The sequence below is a fragment of the Aythya marila genome (genome assembly GCF_965140915.1).
Source record: "Aythya marila genome assembly, chromosome: 14".
In the NCBI taxonomy this organism is placed as follows: Eukaryota; Metazoa; Chordata; class Aves; order Anseriformes; family Anatidae; genus Aythya; species Aythya marila.
The window spans coordinates 17,147,449-17,163,963 of NC_139055.1; the positions used below are offsets into that span (position 1 = coordinate 17,147,449).

Here is a 16,515-nt window from a genome sequence, read left to right on the forward strand (position 1 = left end):
CGCATGCGCAGACCCCCCCACCCCCCTCCCCGTTCACACCGCGCATGCGCACGCTCCCCTCAGCGCGGCTCAGCCCCCTCCTCCTCTGGCGGGCAGCGCGCAGGCTCGGCGCTGCGCATGCGCCGTCTCCTCCCTCGCCGCCCGCCCCGGAGTAGTGGAAGCCGAGGCGGTGACGTCAGGCGCGGCGGCCATTACACGCCGCGCTGTGAGGCGAGCGGCAGCGCTGCCGTGCGCAGGGCCCCGCTCCCAGCTCCGCGTCCCCGCCGCCTCTTGGGACCTGCTCGGTGAGGGGCTGGGGGGGCCGCTCCGGGGGCTGGTGGAGCAGTAACAGCAGCAGCAGCAGCGGTGGTGGTAGGAGAATAAGAGGCTGAACGGGAGGATGGAGGAGAAGGTGTTCACCAAGGAGCTCGACCAGTGGGTGGAGCAGCTCAACGAGTGCAAGCAGCTGTCCGAGGGGCAGGTGAAGAGCCTCTGCGAGAAGGTGAGGGCGGCGTGAGGCGCTGTGAGGCGGTGGGGGGGCGACGAGGATCCAAGGGAGGCGCTGCCGTGCTGAGGGCACCGCGGGATGAGGCGCCCGGAGCGGGCGCGGGGCTCCCCGGGGGGCTCCCGGTGGCTCCTGAGGGGTCCCCGAGGGGTCTTGGGGGGTCCCTGTGGGGACGGAGCCGCAGCCGGGAGCGAGCCCCGGTGCCCGGCGGCAGCTCCGCGGCGCTCGGGGCCTGGCCCCGCCTCCCGCCTTTGCAGCGCCTCCTAAAATGGCGCCGCGGCCGCCGAGACCCCCGGGCGCCGCCGCCGCCATCCCGGGCACGGGCCCAGGGGCTCGGAGGGAAGGAGGGTGCCGGGCCCCGGCCCGCTCGGTTGGGATGGGAAGGGAAGGGGCTGACCGGGTACGGGGCCCGTGGGGGCAAACGGCGAGCCCCGAGGGGCGACCGCCGCGGCTCCGGTTTTGGGGAGAGAAACGAGGAAATGAGCACCGGGGGGGGGGTGTAGCTGAGGGTACCCCCTGGGCTTGGTGTCTGGGAGTGAAATCCGAGGTTTTGTGAAGCAGGGATTAGCGTACGGGGCTGTTACCTTCTGTGGTGAAGGGCGGTGGGATGTGGTGGCAGAGCGCCGCTTGTGCTCAGGGAGGTCCTAAAATGAGCCCAGGGTAGGTCATCTGCTGGAAATTAAGGGCAATATTAGCTGCAGCACGACCTAAACACGTTTTCCAATTATATTATAATCCTAAACGTGATTAAAATTTAGTAGCTGAGGGTTTTTTTTTCAGTTATCAGAGATTTTGTATTTTTACCCTTCAAAATATTAATCTAGAAGCGTAACTAGAAATGAAGGAATGTGGGAAGTTACTGACGTACTTGACTCTAAAGAAGTCCGTGTACCTACCACAGGAAGAAATGAGGATATTTTAAGTTTGGCATGGTGCCTTCAAATACTACAGCGTGTTGTTTTAGGAGCAAATTGTTTCCAGAGGACGATGAACTTACTAAATAAATTGGAGTGCCTTTGGCCAAATGGGTTCTGCTTGAGTCCAGATTTTAGTTGACTAGTATTCCACCAGCAGCTTAAAATTACAACCATTAGATATGGCCTGCGTGTTTTTAAATCGTGATGCCAGCAAGAAGCAGTATAGCTGCCTGCTCATTTTTCACGTGTGTCTCATGACAATGGCCCATCGTCTTCTTTGAATGAATTTGTCAAAGAGGTAAGTAGTCCATTTGCCATCACATACAAAATGATGCTGGAATGGGATTCTGAATACTGTGCAAATGGGTATTTTTTGTAAGGTTGTATGATAAGCTGAAGAAACACAGAACATATACAAAAAAAACTCTGGATTTACTTGGTGCTTTGGATAGGTGAGAAGTAGGCATGCCTTTAGGAATTCTGTCCAAAAGATCCCATAGTCCTACTCATGGTTGTGTGAGGTTGGGAGGTGGAGTTTTCATTTTTTCCTAATGAAGAATGGAAATAGGCTTTATGTCTGGGTAAATGCGTGCTGCTTATCACCAAAATAGACTCTTGACACTAGGGAGGAAAAATAGCCCAACATGAAGTATTTCTGATAGGTCCAAAAGAAGGGATCACAAGGCATGCCGGCTCTATAGGAGCAGAAGACTCAGTTTAGGCTGAAGGAAGGAGTGATAAAGGTGACTAGATCTGCAGGAATGATGCCTTTTGATAACGATCTGTGGGAACTAGGTTACAGAAAGCTGTGTGTCTGCCCACCCTATTCTGTGATGAGAGACCACAAAAACACGGGAGAAATCTACATGAAATATATCATTTAGCAGCAGTGCCTTGAGTTGGCAGCTGAGCCAGCTCCAGAACAAAGGTAGTATTTCTTTGGGTAGCGTGATACCCTGCTGGAGATGAAATTCCCTCTCTGACCAGTTTGCGGTCAGCGCTTTGCAGTACAGCCGCGTGGCTGTTTGTGTTCAGGCAAGATGATTTGTTGCTGATAACTACAGGTGGATTTACTGGGACTTCCTGCTGGTACCAGGTAAGGTTCTACACGATTGCTGACGCAAGGAATTGGACGTGGTCCCCAGCAGCCCAAGCTCTCCGTTGTCTTCTCTGTGCCCTACAGTGGGTGTCGGTGCTCTCAGAAGCAGGACATGTGTTGAGTTCTGTGCCCTTCTGCTGAGGGACAGCAGTTAACGTGTTCCCAGGCTTCCAGCACCGACTCTGAGCAGCTGTTGAGTTGTGCTTCGTGTTATGATTGTTGTAAATAGTTGTGTGTATGAAATCACACCCAAAGGTTATATTTTTCCATGAGGAGCTTAACGCGTTAAGGACAGCGTCAAGTCCAGTCACTGTTCCACACGGCAGGTGAAGACCCTGTCAGGTACAGGTACAGGCTGTCATCCTGCTGGGACGAGTTAGGGAAGGAAAAAAAATCCTTGCAAGGTTTTTTTCCCACCCCCCATAATACCATTTGATTAGATGATCTTCCTGACTGGTATTTCTGGATCTGCTGGGGCTTCGTGTGTGCAGACTGGTGCCTATCTAACAGGGCTAAGCCTAAGGGCTCGGTTGTGTTTCAGTATTGATACCGAAAGAACCAAACAGCTATTTGCAAACACAATCTAACGCAGCATAATAACTATGTGTGGCCATTCAAGCATCCCAGTTACTTTCTTGGTGCATCCTGTCTTGTACCTGGTTACCTCGGTGATGGTGGTGGTGCTAACTGGGTGGAGATGTCTTCTAGGAATACCTTGTACCCTTCCATAATAGCTGCCATAATAGAGGAGTTGAAAAAATGTGGCCCTCTGAGTGGCAGCTAAGTTACGTAGCCTTAATAAACGCCATATATTTTGTTACATCAGTGACAGGCTGTGTGTGTGTAAAGTATTTGGTAAGGGAGGTTTGAAAAATTGTTACCAGCATTTATTTATCCTGCAGTTGTGTGATGTGTGACAGGTATCAGCCACGCTTGTCCTGTTCACACTGAATTGTTTCTTGAGTGCTGTCTGTGCACAGAGGAGAAAGGAAGCCCTTTATTGCCAGGTGAGGCTTTTTCCTGCAGGCCATTTAGAATGAAAGAATGCTGTCCTGGAGTGCTGCGTGGAAAACCGTGCGGGAGGGAAGAGGGAAATGGTCCCAGTGGGGGTGTGGAACAGTGCTCAGGAAGGTGGGGTGGCAGGCTGAAATTGCACAAAGGAGGGAGTTGAATTTGTGGTTGGAGTCTCCAGTGGTTATTGCAGAATGAACCTACTGCAGGTGGAGGGAGAGGTATCACGGTCTCTCTGCTGGAAATATTAGTCTGAGAGGGTTGGAACCACGAACCATCCGGTTCTTAGAAAAAGACGAGCTGATCATATGCTGTGGAGAATCTTTAGGGTTCTCTTCCTCTGCACTTCAGCTACTAGTAAAATATGCCTGTGTAGACAGTGTTGCTATCTAAAAAATTTAACCTGAATGAAGGGCTGATGCTGGTGAACCCTGTTCGAGAAACCTTGGTTCAAGCCTTGTCTCCTGCAGCTTTTGATCTGTAACAATAGTCTTGGTTATGTTTGCTATTTGATTTGTCACCATTGCCGATTTCATGGTATAAATGTTTCTGGGCCATTTTGGTCTCTAGTACCTGCCTTGTCAATGGTGTATTCTTCTAATTTTTTTCCTGTTGCAGAATTTCCACCTTTGTTTAGCAGCAGATCTTCCAAGTTACATTTGCTGAGCCTTGCTGTAGATAAGAACCAAATGTGAGTGCTCCCTGCAGCTGTATGATCTGCTTGGGCTCCTTCCTTTAAGTGCCCTGGTTCCAGGAGGTCAGTGTGTTACCGATGGAGCTTTCAGGTGAAAAGAAGAACCTGCAATCAAAGTTCAGCTCTTCTTTTGAATAGGGCTCGCAAATCTTCAAGCATACTTCTGTTCTTTAAGGTGTTACTGCTCTGAGGGCCTTCCAGTTGTTTCTAGGGTCTGTGGGAGACGAGGACATGGTTTAGGGCTCCTTTCCTACCGCCTCATTGAACATACCTGGGGCTAGAGCTGTTAGTGATGTTCCACCTTGGAACAGCTGCAAGTGAAAAGCTCTTTGTGACATTTTAACAACTGTGTTTTAGATTATTGTGGAATGCTTCCACAAAAAGAAGTCCTTTCACTCCCAGTGTTCGTTCCTGTGATGGTTTGTAATATAAAATGGAGAATGTCCCTTCACACAAAAGGCATTTGAGGTGTCAACCTTGCCAGCCTTCTCACCTAGTTCTGGTTGTAACACTCGGTGTGTGTGAGAATTCAGTCTTGTGTATGCCAACTTCTATAGCTTCGACAGCTTTCTTTTTTCAGTTCTGTGAAATTCCGTAAAACTTGTTGTGCTGAAATTAGTAAATTTTTTTGATTTGTTTTAGCTCACAACATCCGCTGTAATCAAATCAGAGCAAAAGATATTTTCTTGTTCTAAAAGTCACTCGGGGCATAGCTTAAGAAAACAAACGAGCGTTTGTAAGTCAGAGCAAGTTTCTACTTGAGGCTGTAGCAGTGCAAAGCTAACAACGTGGCTGGGGCTGTAGATTGATGGCCCCTTCCAGACCTACCTGTGGTGAAGCTGTTGCCTCCTCGGATGTGATGACAGTGCTGCTCTGCGATCGCTCCCTTGCCGTCCCCGGTTAGTCATCCGGCTTGCCTTGAACAGCGTAATAACCCGACCTGTCTGGCTTTGTCTGGCGGGAGGGAGGCCTTGTGCAAACAGCTGTGCTGAGAGGCTCCAAGGAGCCATGATTAAATTTCCCTTCTCACCTAGGGACCCTTAAACACTACACCGACGTTCAATAACACGGTTGTTGCTCTAGACTTCTTTCTTTAGGCAATGTGTTAAGCTGGAAAAAAAACAACAGGTAGTTTAATCCTGGCTAAAGAGTAAATACTGGAGCTCAGCTGCTTGCTAGTCAGGTCCTCAATATTTCTGCAGAGCATAGGGAAAATACCTCCCAATACAGGTGCATCCTTACCCTTGCTCGTTGGTTTTGAAGTAGGAATCCTCGGTTATGCCTACCCCAGCCTTCCAGCCAGTGTTCTGGCTGTGCCACAGCTTGGCGTGGTGCTGTGAGCAAAAGAGTTAAAATAAATAAAAATAAAAACCTCTTCAGTTTACCATCTGCTGGTTTAGCTTCATGTATCAGGCATTGCTAGCTTGGGAATAGCTTCGGTCTATTTCCTTTTATAACAGCTTGAATGCTAGGAGATGAATTCAGCTTGCTTCATGGGCAGGATCGAAGCCCAGCTCTCCGTAAGCGGTCAGCTTTGTGCGTTAGTGCTGCTGCTCTGCTACTTGGAACTCCAGTGTAGACAGGAAGGCGTCTGGCTTTCTTGGTTTATTTGGCCTCCAGTACATTTTTAAAGATTTTTTTCTACACTTTTAAATTCAAAGTGAAGGACACAAAGATCTCTTCAATGATGCAAAATGACAGCATTGAATTCTTCTGGAGGAGCACCTTTCCTGTCCTCATTTTCTATCTGGTCTTGTCTACTATTGATACCTACATAGCACTTCCCCTTCTCTTCTCCCAGATCTGTTTCCAAAGGAAAGAGCATTCTTTCTCCTTACCTATGTAAGACTACTAATGATTTTTCCAAATTGAGGTTGAAGGGAATATCAAGGCTGTAGACAGTGTCAGTCATTGCTGCGCAGTACAAAGAAATAGAAATATTTAGCAGTTTACTGCCTGTGTGCTTCAGGAGAAGGCAGGTTGTCTTGTTCACTCTCACATGCAGTTCTGCCATTAGGGTTATTTTTTTCGTTGGCCAACATCTTGTGTGTAATCAGGCTCTCTTCTAACCAAATAGAAATTGCTGAAACAGTAGGGTAGCGTTAAAGCTGTGGCATGGTGAAGGATGCTTCGCTGTGCTCTGTGAAACGTGAAGCCGAGCACGTCTCGTGTTTCTGGGGTTAGTTAACTGCCTGTTCGTGGTTCGCTGACAGACCATCGATACATCTATTGATATATAGGCCACTGTACTTTCATTTTGTACGCTTTGGGTTTAAATACATCTTCCGAGTTCAGTTGATAGCTCTGCTTGCTATCTTCATTTGCTGAGCAAATGAAGGGCTACAAACACGCAGTGACCACATCATGACACACGTTGCCACGAGCTGTGCCGTGACCCTGTGGCCAGGCACGCTGCGTTGCCTTCACTGAGCTCCAAGCCCTCGGTATTGCTTGCAGTGGATGTTGGAAATGGTGGCATTTTTGCTACTCCCAAAGCCAAAGAGAAAGTAGGTGGGACTGTCATTATTTCTGTCATGGAAAAAGAGCATTTTGCTGCTGTTGCTACGTCTGTGTTGGATGGGAATCCTGGTTTTACTTGCTTGGGACTACCAAACAGTTAAATGTCAGCGGGAGCTTTGTGTTTTAATTTGATTCCTACTTATACATTCACATTGAACTCCTTAGCGGATTCTGCAGTTCGAAATAAAGCAGGTCCCATTTGTGTCATGCCATCTGACTGCTGTCTTACCATCCTCACAGGAGTGACATTAGAGACCTGATTTCTCTGCTCATGTTTAAAAAGCCAGGCAGTGAAAGCAAACACCTTTTGCTCTAACAGCTAGCCCCATTTGGGCTGAGCATCCTCTTTGCCTTGCAAGGGGGTGGGGTTGGGGAAGGAAACACGGATGTCTTTGCAGAAGACTCGCTGACTGTAGTGGGTGACTTTGCCTGATAGAGATTCCAGGTCTAAGCCATGATGCTGGCCAGCTCAAACCAGCCTTCATCCCAATTAGCTGGTCATTGGCCCTTTAGTCACTTCCTGTGCATCTTGATGGCAGGAAATTATGGGTGTGGTCGAAGCCTTCGATCTCATCAAAATATCTTTGTGGTAACTACCAATACAGCTTTGTCTTGGGTACAGCAGATGCCTTCCCACATGGGCTTTGCTAGACAGCGCAGTGGTTTGCAGGGGTGAGCTCTGGGCTTCCAAGAGCGAGGTATTACAGACTGGAGCTGTGTCGTGTAATTAAAATAATGGCTATATTTCCTTTACGAAGTCAGTGATAATCTTTTGATAAATGCTTTATAGCACTGATTCAGCCTTACGCAGCAGTTTCAAGCATTGTTTTACAGTTCTGTGAAGCCACAGCGATGTTTCCTGCTTTTTTATGTGCCCCGCAGTTCCTCAGCGTGGATCATTGGTTTGAGCTAGCAGAGCTTCTGCTAGAAGCTGATGATCTAAGGAAAGGGTAGGAGTAAAAATAAATAACTTGTGTGTGCTGGAAACACAGTGGAATTTGGGCAGAGGCAAATTTAGGAGAACGAATTCTGTGAGGTAAGGTGGTTGATGGATTCTGCTCATGAGGCAAACTTGTCCTCGGCATAGAGTGAGTTGAGAGTGGCTGGATGACAGCCCTTCAGGCACTTGGCTCTGAGCCTTAATCTGTGCTGTCTTGGTTAAAAATCTGGGCTGAGAACAAGGGAAATAGGAGATACCTCTGTATGCAGGTAACTCCTACCTTTCATTAGAATTTTGCAGATCCAGAGTAAAATGCAGAGGTGACTTGAATCTTGCGCTCCTAAAGCAAGGAAGCTGATCTTTGTATTTTCAGAACAGTTTTCTTTTCCATATGAGATGTGCTTTGTAAACAAAGTCAACAGAACAGTGCTTCACTGTTCATCCTTGCATTTAGAAGATGTGCAGCAGTCCAGGAATATTTTAATCCTCAAATAGGAGGCTTTGTTTTCATCCTGTAATGCTTCCGTTCATTAGTGCAAATTTATTGTTTTCTTGTGCCTTCAGACCACTATTGGTTACAGTCTTGTTGTCTTCCGGGTGGCTTTGAATTGTACTGGTTGCCTTTTCTCCCCAGAAAAAAGTCTGAGTAAGCAGGTAGCTCAAACGCCAAGTATAAATGAACTTCAGTCACTATGACTAAGGTGAAGTGCATCAGATGTGTGCTTATTGTTTGAACTTTGAGATGGTTCTAAGTATAGCACGGGGCTTTTGGTGTCAGCAACTGCTTGTGATGGATTTTCCTTCTGGGACTTTTTTTTGTGTGCAATTGTCAGTGTCTTGTGGCTGCATATATTTTCTGCATTAGGCTTTATTGGTGCTTAGCTGTAAAATTGGTATTTATCACCCTGAAATAATGGGCTCTTCTCAGCCTGTATTCATTTGAATGCACTTTGTTTTGAAATCTGAGAGTATGGAGTGCTGAAAAAATAATTAATTGTGATTTTGAAGTCACGAGCCTTAGCAATTATAAGGTGGCATGCTTTCCACATAAACTAAAGCATCACCTGACTCATCTTTTTTTAGATTGCAGAATACCACAAATTAACCTTTGTGTGGTGTAGGGTCACTTACAAGGATTGAAGACAAAAAAAAATAATAATAATAATCAGAGCTATCTTAGCATTAAAAGCTGTTAAGAAATGAAAAATACCTAAGAAACAAAAAGCACTGAAAGCACTGATAAGTGTTCAAGAAAAGGCGAGTTTCGGGGTTGGATAATTGTTTATCTAGCGATAGGAGATGAAACCTGGATGTTTCAAAATGCTGGTGTCAAAATACCGTGAAGGATTGCGCTGCTGTCCTTGGCAATAGGTCACCGGGTTTCTGAAGGGCAAGGAGTTAGGTGTGTCGGGCTGTTTGCTGCTTCGCCCTCATCAGGAGGTTGGACAGAGGAGTACCCAGCCAGGTGCTGAAGCTGCTGAAATGCTCCCAAAATGCCGCCCTGCTTCCTCACTGGAAGGGGAGCTGCTGGGCAGGGAGGAAGGGATCGATAAAGAGGATGAAAGCAGATGAGGTTTCAGGGCTGGTGCACGGTGCGATACAAAGCTGGAGTCACTGATCCTGAAGTAGCATTAGTAATGGCTTAGCGTTGTGAAATCTGATTGTATCGGTGTCTTACCAACTTGTAATGATACTCGGACAGTTTGGGTTTTACCCTTTTGTAGGAACTGACCACTTGCTGGTGCCTGTTTTCAGGGTTTTTTTCAGGGTCTTACTTCCAACTCTTCTATAGAAACAAGTCCACTGCTGAAGCAGTTCAGCATTTGCCACTGCTGGTGCCGTGGGACATAGGACAGTAAGGCAGCGTTTCATTAAGCCTGTTTCAGGAACACGAGAATATTTAAATTACAGCAGCATTCCTTCACTGCAGGATTTACGTGGAGGTGGTTCCAGGTCAACCAGCGAAACAGCAATCTTTTTCCATCAGAGCAGCTGTCTGACTGACCTGTGCTTCGCTGTGTGAGTGATTTAACACTGCAAAAACGGAGGAAGCAACAGCTCCAGTGCTGAGAAGGATGCGCTTTGGATTTCAGTCAGCATAAAAATCGCATCCCTTTGATGAAAAATGAATGTTGCGTTCTTTGTGCAATTCTCCCGGTCTGTTAAGAAAAACAGCAGTAGAAAGCATTCTAATTATAGTTTTTTTTGACATAGAAGTGCTATTGGTATTTGTAACTTTCCCTGTCAAAAGGGGAATTATGATCGCTAATGCTCCTGAGCCTAATAGTGTATTAGGGAGGCTCAGGCTGTTAAGACACCTTCAAAACATCCGGTGAGTGTCACTGCATTAAAATGAACTTAAGTCAGACTATCTTAAAATAAATCTACACTTTTAGCATCTGCCATGAGCCAGCAGTGACCTATCTTTAGTACTAGGCGCAGCATGAGTGGAAACTGTCAGGAGAGATTGACTTTTGGTGTAAATATGTCTGCAGAGTGATTTAACTCGGTTACTCACGCTTTAATATCTCAAGCTCAGTGTTGTGCAGGGTGTTTAACCGTGATTGCATTTTGCATTTCTTCCCAGCGTTGAATGAAATCTTCCCCTGTCTCCATCACGTGTTGCGGACGCTTTGTGTTACCCTGGTGGTTAGCCTGGGTAATGCCCGGGAGCACTGAGCCCATTTTTGGGGGTGTCAGTCACTGTCCAGCTGGTGGCTTCCTGACTGTGCGGAAAGTTGGACGCAGCAGCGTGTTCCTTACGGGTCTGGTTCATGTCAGCACCCAATATTTAATCTCCAGTTTAGGTTTTAACTTCGGATGCTTCTTTCCTACCCTCCAAAACCTCATGTTCTTCAAATGACGATATTTTTTCTACAACGTCTTAAAATACTTTTTTGCTTAGCAAGCATTTCCCTGTTGTAAGAAACAAAACGGATCCTTTTTGAATAGCAACATTGCTGCTTGGAGGGCATAGAGGGCTTGGTAAATGGTGACAAGTAAACTTGTTACTATTTTTATTTCTAATACCATCTCGATTTAGACAATTATTGTGGCATGTGCTCTGAGGAAAAGCTCTAACAACTGGCAGCGCGGTGGATGATACAGTTGAAGTGTTCTTGTGTTATTTCAAAACTACCTTTTCTGTGCTGTCTCTAGCTTGTGCTTCTTCAGGCTCTGTGCTGCTTCTTTGCCTTTGTCAGCAACTTCTGTGCACAAAATTTTGTGGAAAAAATGAAGAGAACAAAAAATGATTCTCTTTCTTTTATAAAGGTCACACTCATGCACACTTACAAGTTGTTCTGGGTGTAGGTCATCTCTGTTCAAAGCTAGGCATATGTGGGTGGCAGATGATCATCTCTCTGAAGCAAAAACCCTCCTGGAGCTTTGGCTGGCCGTGTTCACCTCCCTGGGGGAGTCTCAGATTCAGCTATATCTGAATTTAGGCTTTTGAAGGGCTGGAAATAAGACATTGGCATGATTGTAACCTTACCTTTTTCCAAATATTACACACATCAATTCCAGCAATGGTGATTATTGGTCTAAAGTCAGTTGTGCTTCATGGAACCGCTTGTATAGAAAGGATGAGTTGTTTTTTTAAGCTGGAAACTAACTGAAATACCTAATTGATGCTGGGAGAGGGGAGAAAACAATCATTTCATAAAGCCAAATCTTCTTTTAAGTAAAGATAAGCTCTTATCCCATACACTTCAGACCAGGAAAAGGTGGGTTTGTAAAGAGGCTGGGTTGCAGCATTGCAAGTAGAGCATACTTTGGATAAGGCTGTTCATGGACAACTAATCTCACAATTTCTCTTCTTTTTTTTTTTTTTGTTTGTGTTCTAGGCTAAAGAAATCTTGACAAAAGAATCTAATGTCCAAGAAGTGCGATGTCCGGTCACAGTCTGTGGAGATGTCCATGGACAATTTCACGACCTCATGGAACTCTTCAGAATTGGAGGCAAATCACCAGACACAAATTATTTGTTTATGGGGGACTATGTTGACAGAGGCTATTATTCAGTGGAAACAGTCACATTGCTCGTAGCTCTTAAGGTAACTTTTCTTCTCAGCCATACAAGTCTGTATGAAGTGTGTATAATCACTCTCCTGATTACACTTAATATATGTTATGATTATGCAACAAAGGTTTTTAGGTGTGAAAAGTGAAATGTTACCTTTATTATTTTTCAAGGATATTTCTGAAAAACGTAATGTTAAGGTGCAAGCCTGTATAGCTTTTTCCAAAGTGAGTGCCACTTTGCTAATTGTCTAAGTAGCAATATTTAAGTATGTGCTTAGCGATACCAGCTTAATGCGTAAGTGTAGTGAAGTGAAGTCCACCTGTAACAGTGGATAAAGCTCGCAATTAATCTCAGAGTATCTGTCAGTTGAAGATCTGGCTTAATTAGTCCCTTTTCCCTCTAAGATTGCGATTGAATCTTTTTTTTCTTATTGGCATATCATGGGGTGAGGGAAAGCAAATTCTGTTGTGGCTTTTTTTTTTTTTTTTTTTTTTTTTGGAAGATGTGCCTCTAAAATATTTCTGTCTATTACATTTATAGGTCCGTTACCGTGAACGTATCACAATTCTCCGAGGGAACCATGAAAGCAGGCAAATCACACAAGTATATGGTTTCTATGATGAATGTTTAAGAAAATATGGAAATGCAAACGTTTGGAAGTACTTTACAGACCTTTTTGATTACCTTCCTCTAACTGCCTTGGTGGATGGCCAGGTATGTTTAAATTTGGTGAAGTTAAATGTTACTGGCTGCGAAGGGAGCTCTTAACAGTGTATTCTATCAGTGCTCGATATTGTTTCAAGTAATCTCTTGCAGATTATTCCTAATGTTTTTATACTAAGCAATTATAATTGTACTGAAATAAATAATATAAACAAATGAAATCTCACGTCTAACTCTTCCAGATTTTCTGTCTACATGGTGGCCTGTCTCCATCGATAGATACACTGGATCACATCAGAGCACTTGATCGCTTGCAGGAAGTTCCCCATGAGGTACTGAAAATTAATTCCCTAAACTCATGGTGGGGTTCATGATTCACCGTGTATTGGATGTTTGAATATATGCACAGGCAGAAGATGAAGCTCAAAGTGGTGTAGCAATTTGAAAGCACCTTTTTGTTGTCTTGTACCTGCTTTCTGAAGGGGAATTGAGCAGCATGTTCTTACCTAAAGTAAGAAACAGTTTACATAGCATATCAGCAGGTACCACTAAATGATCTCAGTGGTAGGAGCTATTTCTATGAAGACTCATCATTCAGGTTAACTTACTGATAGTATTTCAAGTCTAAACTGCACTAGCTTTTGCAGTTGATAGGTGGGGTTTGTTATATTGTTTTTTTTTTTTTTCCCAAGTTTTAAAGTGCTGCAGAAAGTTATGCAGATGTGTGTGTAGTTCTTCTGCTCGGTTTGTGAAATACCTTCCAAATCTCTTACAGGGTCCAATGTGTGACTTGCTATGGTCAGATCCAGATGATCGTGGTGGCTGGGGAATTTCTCCTCGAGGTGCAGGTTATACATTTGGACAGGATATTTCAGAAACCTTTAACCATGCTAACGGCCTTACGTTGGTTTCGAGAGCTCATCAGTTGGTAATGGAGGTAAGCAATACAGCCTGTGTGGTTAAACTGTTGGTTGTGGAGTTTGTGCGCTGCTACCACACAGTGCATTTGGGGTGTGCGTGTGCTGCTGTGACAAAACTGCTGATCCAGCTGAGAGTCTTCCAGAAACTATTTTGATAATGTTGGTGTGCTACTAAATAAGTTTCTAAATTAGTGGAACAGCTTTCTTGGGTTTCTTTCTGAAAATTTACAGCAACATTGCAAAAATGGACTTTAATTGTAGCACTTCTGTGTAGATAAAAACATTCTTGAACATAAATGCTGAGTCCCTCAACGAGAAAATGCATGCAAATGTGTGCTTTGAAAAAATGTTTGTCCTTTTTACTGTAAACATGTGATTTTGTTCTTAGTTTGTAGTTGTTCCTGGAAGTTAACTTGTGATCATCAAAACCAAAACTCAGGCTTAAGTTTAAAGATAGTAAGATTCAGAATAGATTGTGTAGTTCAAAATTGGTTAAATTATTTTAACACTAGCGCAGTGGAGAATTCTTGGTCTTTTAAATGCACTTAGCTAATGCTTACAAGTAAGAAATAGCACATAAAGTCCAAAATTCTTTTTTTTCTGCTGAGAAATAAAGATACAGACTTAATCATGTTTAAAAATGACACTACAAGTTCCACCTAGGGTTTTGAACACTAACTTTCAGTTTAGTAGTTAGATGGTTATATGGGGTGCAACAAATGAACATGGTTTTCATAATTAATTTATTTTCCTCTCCAGGGGTACAACTGGTGCCATGATCGGAATGTAGTAACAATTTTCAGTGCTCCAAATTATTGTTACCGTTGTGGCAATCAGGCTGCAATTATGGAACTTGATGATACTCTAAAATACTCCTTGTAAGTATGTTTAAAAATTAGATTGAAGTTGCCCCTGATTCTGAAACTGTTGTTGTTGACACCTGGTCTGTCAGATTAGAGTGAGACTCTGCTTTCACTGTATATAACTGAAGTTTAACAAAATACTACAGAGTGATGCAGTTTGAAAGTAGTACCCTGTCACACCTGAGGTAATACACAGCTGTCAGTCTAGGGCAAGAGGCAAGAATCTTGGAATTATTTAGATGTTGGGATGTTGACTTGATGAAATTCAGTTAACTATCTCAGCAGTAGCTTTACTAATAAATGAAGAATTGTGTAAAGCATTGTATAAATTACCCCCCTTTGACAATTACTGGAGACTTTTATTTTCTAAATATACACTAATGTTTGACTGGTTTGAGTGTTAATGCCAAGATAAATTTCTCTCCAGTGCATTGTGATAGTAATCATAAGACAAGTTTAAAATATCGTTATTATAACTATGTATTAATAGGAGTGGAAGAAGTTGAACAGTTATTCTGGAAGTCTTAAATTGGTTGAAAAACTTAAAAAAACAAACAAACAAAAAACCACCTTCTTTAAGACCACTGCTGCTATAATTCAGAAGAGATACTTGACTGTAAAAGGAATGCTTCCAGTTTGATTAATACTCTGTGTGCTTTTCAGTTTGCAGTTTGACCCAGCACCACGTAGAGGTGAACCGCATGTTACTCGTCGCACCCCAGACTACTTCCTGTAAAGAGATTTTAGACCTGTACAGTATTGCCATGAACCATATGTTGACCTAAAGAAAACGGGAAGAGCAACAGTAACTCCAAAGTGTCAGAAAATATTTAACATTCAAACTTGTTTTCACATGGACCAAAAGACGTGCCATATTCAAATACAAAGCCTCTTGTCGTCAACAACTGTGACCACTTTAGAATGAACCAGTTCATTGCATGCTGAAGCAACATTGTTGGTCAAGAAACCAGTTTCTGGCATAGCGCTATTTGTAGTTACTTTTGCTTTCTCTGAGAGACTGCAAATAATAAGATGTAGACATTAACACCTCGTGAATACATTTAACTTTCCATTTAGCTATAGCTTTATTCAGCATGACTGTAGATAAGGGTAGCAGCAAACAATCATTGAAGCTTAAAGAACATTTTTAAAATAAGTACCAAGGCCTCATATTTGTTCTGAAACTGTTTGTTTGTTTTATTTTCAGGGAATACTGTTTAATTTAATTGTATTGATTTTTTTTTTTGTCTGCACTCAGTTCCCTTTCCCACTCTTTGCCCTACCATATTGTCCCTTGTAATTGTCCGAGCATAGTGAATTCCTTCGAACAGAACTGTTTTTTTTCTGTAAAACAATGTTACTGCAGGACAGAGCTGCAGTGTTTTTCATAATAAACTTGTGAACTAAGTATGGAAAAATGTCAAATTCTAATTGCATCTCAGGTCAGCTCTGGTTTAACAAACTAACACGTAGCTGGATAGGTTTTATAAACCTGCGTACAAGTTTCCACCTGAAATACCCCACAAGGAGTTGAAGTGTGCTGGGAAGTTCTGGTATTCTGGGTTCTGTACCAGGGAGATGGCTGGCCCTACGTCACGTAGCTGAGAACAGAGCTTGCTTGTTACTGAAATGTTGCTCTCTTCCCTCTTGGTGCTCTACTGAAATATTCAAAGATGGAAGAAAATAGGATAACTGAATTGAGCATGCCTTTTTTCAAGTGTAAAACTGAGTTTGAGTTATTTCCAATGTAGGTGCTAATACTTAAATCTGAAAAGCTAAGAATAAAACCAGTTTTCTAAATATTAAAGGAATAACTTGAAATTCAGTACTATGTGTATTGCCCAAGCTTCCATTCTGAAAATGAACATTGATGTGTGTTAACTTCTGTTAAAGTCTTTTCCTTTCACCTAATCTGAATTCTGATTTTATTCAAAACATTCAAATTTTTTGCCACCTTAAGGCTTGTGCTTGAAGCTTTTTATAGGACATATCTTAAAAAGATGTGGCTGTTTTCATGGAGGACTCTTAATGTTCATAATGTTTAAGAGACACTGAGTTGTTTGGGTGCAGTGTAGACTCTGCAACAAAACAGAGGAATCTTTTTACACTGCTTGCTTGTAAGAGAAAATAGAGAAATATTGTGAGTGTGTAGGCCTAGTTTCAGGTGCTTTTGGGGGACTTTCTTGCTTTTCTGGGGTTTTCTGATAAAGGGCTGCTTAATTCTCAAACTTGCGAAGACAACAGTTCATTAATGATGCGTTACTTTGTGCCTTTTCTGAAAGGCTTGAGCAGTTACTTTTCCGTTAGTAAAAATTGTGGTTTGCGCTTGAGTTTGGGCTCCAAATTATTTCTGGAGAGCTCAGTCTTCTGAAGCTTGATG

General features: G+C 43.5%; 1 protein-coding gene across 1 annotated transcript; it reads left to right on the plus strand.

Annotated features, from left to right (window-relative positions):
* Window positions 1-183: 183 nt before the first annotated feature.
* On the plus strand, window positions 184-15,542 carry PPP2CA (protein phosphatase 2 catalytic subunit alpha). Its single transcript, XM_082771904.1, has 7 exons — window positions 184-481; window positions 11,511-11,720; window positions 12,230-12,403; window positions 12,595-12,684; window positions 13,128-13,289; window positions 14,032-14,150; window positions 14,799-15,542. Exons 1-7 carry the CDS (start codon window positions 380-382, stop codon window positions 14,869-14,871), a joined length of 930 nt encoding a protein of 309 aa, XP_082628030.1. The 5' UTR covers window positions 184-379; the 3' UTR covers window positions 14,872-15,542.
* Window positions 15,543-16,515: the final 973 nt, after the last annotated feature.

What these genes read in the sequence shown, in the direction of transcription:
- PPP2CA (XM_082771904.1), top strand. Translation starts at nt 380, where the DNA reads ATGGAGGAGAAGGTGTTCACCAAGGAGCTCGACCAGTGGGTGGAGCAG. An exon ending in TGAAGAGCCTCTGCGAGAAG is followed by an intron (nt 482 to 11,510) that starts GTGAGGGCGGCG and finishes TTTGTGTTCTAG; the next exon opens with GCTAAAGAAATCTTGACAAA. An exon ending in CTGCCTTGGTGGATGGCCAG is followed by an intron (nt 12,404 to 12,594) that starts GTATGTTTAAAT and finishes TAACTCTTCCAG; the next exon opens with ATTTTCTGTCTACATGGTGG.